The 4,117-nt window shown below is 29.3% G+C and overlaps 1 protein-coding gene across 1 annotated transcript; it reads right to left on the bottom strand.

The window, feature by feature from the left end:
• Nucleotides 1–3,477: 3,477 nt before the first annotated feature.
• On the bottom strand, nt 3,478–3,678 carry K444DRAFT_542642 (uncharacterized protein; the record flags this gene model as incomplete). Its single annotated transcript, XM_024875892.1, has 1 exon — nt 3,478–3,678. A coding segment is annotated over one exon (201 nt), but the record flags the coding sequence as incomplete, so codon positions are not given.
• Between the last annotated feature and the right edge of the window lie 439 nt (nt 3,679–4,117).

The following is a 4,117-nucleotide window of genomic DNA, read 5'->3' on the forward strand; positions in this document are numbered from 1 at the left end:
AGTATAATTCTAATACTATTAATCTTAACTAGTTTAATAATGAACTGCCTCTATTACTAGAGACTAATTAAGCTAAGATTAATAATATAAATATTAATATATATAATAAAAATAACTTAATTATTTATAATCTAAATAATAAATTATAATATAAGAATTTTATCTAATAACGAAAGGTCTATAAAGCTAATTAAATTATATATAATAAAGCTTATAATTAATAATATTACTAAGATTAGCTAGAATAACTTATTTTAGAATTATCTTATAATAAAGCCTAAATAAAAGAATCTTATACTAGCTCTTATAATATCTTATTTATAATAAATACCCAATTATTTATTTAATAATATTATTATAAAAAAGAATTATAATCTAATTATATTCTTTTTATATAGGATTCAGGTTTAATTATATTTCTTAAGTTTACTAATATATATATTAGTAAATCGCCTAAAGTTAGTAAGATACTAATTACTAAAGTATTATTAGAGTATTTATAGAAACTGCTCTATACTATAGATATTTCTCTTAGAAATATTACTCTTTATATTAATATTTTATAAATATTTGCTAGAGATCTAAATAATAATATAATAAAGCTCGAGAAATAGCTTTTACTTTACTTTAAGCTTATAAATTACTAGAATACTTTATTTTTTCTTAATAAAGCTAATATATTTTTATATAAATATAATATAAATTATACCCATAACTTATTTATCTTAATATTCCTATATAAGTTAAAATATTATTAAGAAATTATACTTCTTATTACTAATTAAATTAGGGATTTTAATAATATAATTCAGAGCAGAATTTATCTTATACTTTAGTATAGCCCTTTAGGTATTAATATAAAAAAGAGAATCTAAAATATCTTTCTTTAAAATACAAGTATAGCTAAAGAAAAAGCAGACTATAATAATAAAAACCTTAATAACCTTATAAAGTATAATATTAATAGCTATTAGATAAGTACTTGTTTTATTAAAGTTATAAGTTTATATACTAATAGATTTCTCTTTTAAATTAGAAATATTATCCGGGTAATATATACCTTAGTATTTCAGGAAAGGGCTATAATATCCTATTCTTATTTAGAAATTATTATTAACTCGAGTAAAGAATTTGAAACTAATACTAGTAGAGGCTCTTCTAAATATATATAATCTTATTTATAATTATCTAGTATTTGGGCTATATATTTATACTTGTTATTACCTTTACTCTCGTTCTTAATATATTAGTAAAAGTATAATAGTTTATAAATATAGGTTATTTTTTGTTTTACTAGATTTCGATTATTTCTGAGAAATAGAAATTACTTAAGTATTATATAACTCAAAAACCTTACCTAATAATAATATACGTTAATATTGATTTAGTTCTCCCAGCCGAGATAGTAGCTTTACGCTAGGTCGCTCACCTAGTACTTCTTAGTCCATGCTATTTATAGAGGACGCCATTTCTGGATGGAGTTGAAATGCCGATTATGGAGGTTAGATCTTCGTAGAGAAGTTGAACATTGTCCGAATTTTGAAAAGGGCCGTATGACGAGGTAGGAGTTAGGACCACGGTCGGAATTGGAGCCAGCGCCTAAATTAAATGACTCAAATGGCTCAAAGCCCACGGAATGAGCCAATATCTTATTAGATGAGGAAGCCAAAATTGAATGCAGAGGTGAAGGCAGGATGGGAGGTCAGAATTAGACGTAAAGCCAGACTCAGTTGTAAAGGCCGGAATTGACGCATTCTGATTATTTGAAGAGTTTTTGGCCAAAAATGAAGGTCGTGATATTGGGGGTTTGAAACTGTGCAAGAGGCAGGTACTCGATCATGGATACCTTCCGTGCGATATCCAGGCTAACCCGAACGTACATTGGCCGGATGAACCCAGATCATACAGTCGATCCGATCCAAAAGCGACAAAAAAAAAAAGTCTACCAAAATACTAATTGATATAAATCATATTAATCGGAACTATCGTATATCTTATAGTAATTATTTCCTTGGTCTCCGATTTTTAATACCTTTAATATTACAGAAGTTACAGAGCACGTGACTATTTTTATACGAGCTCGCATAGAAATTTTGGCGTTTTGTAAGAGTAAAAAAAATCATATCTCGTATAGTATATGAGGCTATACGTAATTAAAATCATAAATTTTTTATACTTTATATTCTCTTTAATAGTAACTCTTAAAATTTAAGCTCTTACAAGATATACTAAGCTTATATAAGCTTAAGGAGCCTTATAAGACCTTATAAGTCTAAGTTTAATTTATTATTTACTTAGGTACACGTGACTTTTGTGAAATATTTTGGCGTTTTATATAGTCAGAAATCAAAAAGTAAGAAACGTCCGTGCACTTCAAAACTCGATTACTAATTAACCACAAATCGCATTAAAAATCTGATTAATAGGTTTTATTCGCTTGCTTCTTTTCTATAATTGCATTACTTAGTATTAATTACTCAGGGTTGTGATTAAAAAGTTATTATGGATATAAAAGGGTGACCGTTTTGTCGCTTTTAGATCGGACCGACTATATGTTTAGCGATATATGCACCACAAAAGCGTCTACTCCTTGGCTCCAGAATTCGATGAAATGCAAGACCTCCTATTAAGAGAGTTCAAGGATACCACGCTCCCAGAATTCTTCGCGATATTTTCGAAACGAACAAGTCTTAATGCAAGCATGTTGAAGAGCCTCACCTTCGTTGTCGTCTTTATACAAGATCTTTTCCTCGAGGTGAACCGAAGCGATAATGAGAAAAAGTGGTTGAATTTGAAGAGAAGGATTAGTTATTTATTTAAAGAGACCATGGCAGAGAGGCTGCAGGAGACAGAATTTGAGGTATGGGTTATAGAGGAGAATGATTTGGCAGGCTTGTAACCGCTTTGCTAACGGGGATACCAGGGTTTCGTTAATCCTTGGCAGTATTAGGAAAGCTTACTCTTGGCAGATAAGTTAGCCGTCTAATAGAAGAGGTGGATTATTCAAAGATGGAGTTATTAGCCTGTAATTTCCTATCTTACTTGGATATAAATTACTTAAACATATTACTTGCAAATATATGTAATACTAACTAATTATTAAAAGTTAATATAAAGTAAATAATAAAGTCGGATCTAAAAATGCATTACCTTATATAAGAGTAGTTAGTTTATTGCAGGTAACCCTTTAAATTAATTAGTTATATTATTATCTAGTTATAACTCTATTTCTGTATTTAAATAAACTTGAGATAATTAGGAAGTCCTTGTTTTATACCGCTTGGATCTGCTCGGTTCCTCGGGCTTCTGTAATACTACTTCTCTTAGTTAAGGGTCGTCTTAATCTTTATCTATATAATGTGTTTTAATATGTCTATAACTATATTATTAGTAAAAGGGCCGTTATAATAAATATAGCTTCTATAATATATATATTATAATAAAGGTATGAATTAATTAAGTTAGTAGACTATATCTCTAAAGGTTATCCGGCCATAGGTATTCTTTACTAAGATAAAAGGGATAGATATAACCTGGCGAATTATAAATTAGACCATACCGAATTATCTTATTCTTTTTCTTGAAACCTTTCCTACCTTTACTCCGGAGGCATTCTTTAATACTATAGTAGTGAGGTCGGTTTAATAAGTAAACATTAGTATAAGAATTCAAGAGATACTAGATCCGTATTAACCTTTATATAAAGAAGTAAAGAAAGCTATAAAGAATTCCGAGCTAACCTGGGATAGCTAAAAGTCGTAGAGGTAGTCTTCTTATTAGAGATTATAAAAAGGTTGAGACGCCAGCTATAGTAGCTTTAGTAAGACGGTTAAGATCCCTAAGTTAGTCCGAGATTAATGGGAAAGTGACTAGACTAGCTCTAGTACTATTAGACAGGCCCGATTTTGGAGAATATTAATAAATAGGTGGTAGTTTATTAGCAGGAGAAGCTATCGTAGTCAGCTTTATATCCTCCCTATCTGCAGGATACGTATCCAAGTCTGGAGTACTACTTTTGATTATAGATGTATCCTGGGCCGATTATAAAGTACCTTAAGCGGCCATAACTTTATACGCCTTTAATGCTTTAGTTACGAGTATTATAAGATCGATGGCT

This window comes from Hyaloscypha bicolor (assembly GCF_002865645.1).
Source record: "Hyaloscypha bicolor E unplaced genomic scaffold K444scaffold_165, whole genome shotgun sequence".
In the NCBI taxonomy this organism is placed as follows: Eukaryota; Fungi; Ascomycota; class Leotiomycetes; order Helotiales; family Hyaloscyphaceae; genus Hyaloscypha; species Hyaloscypha bicolor.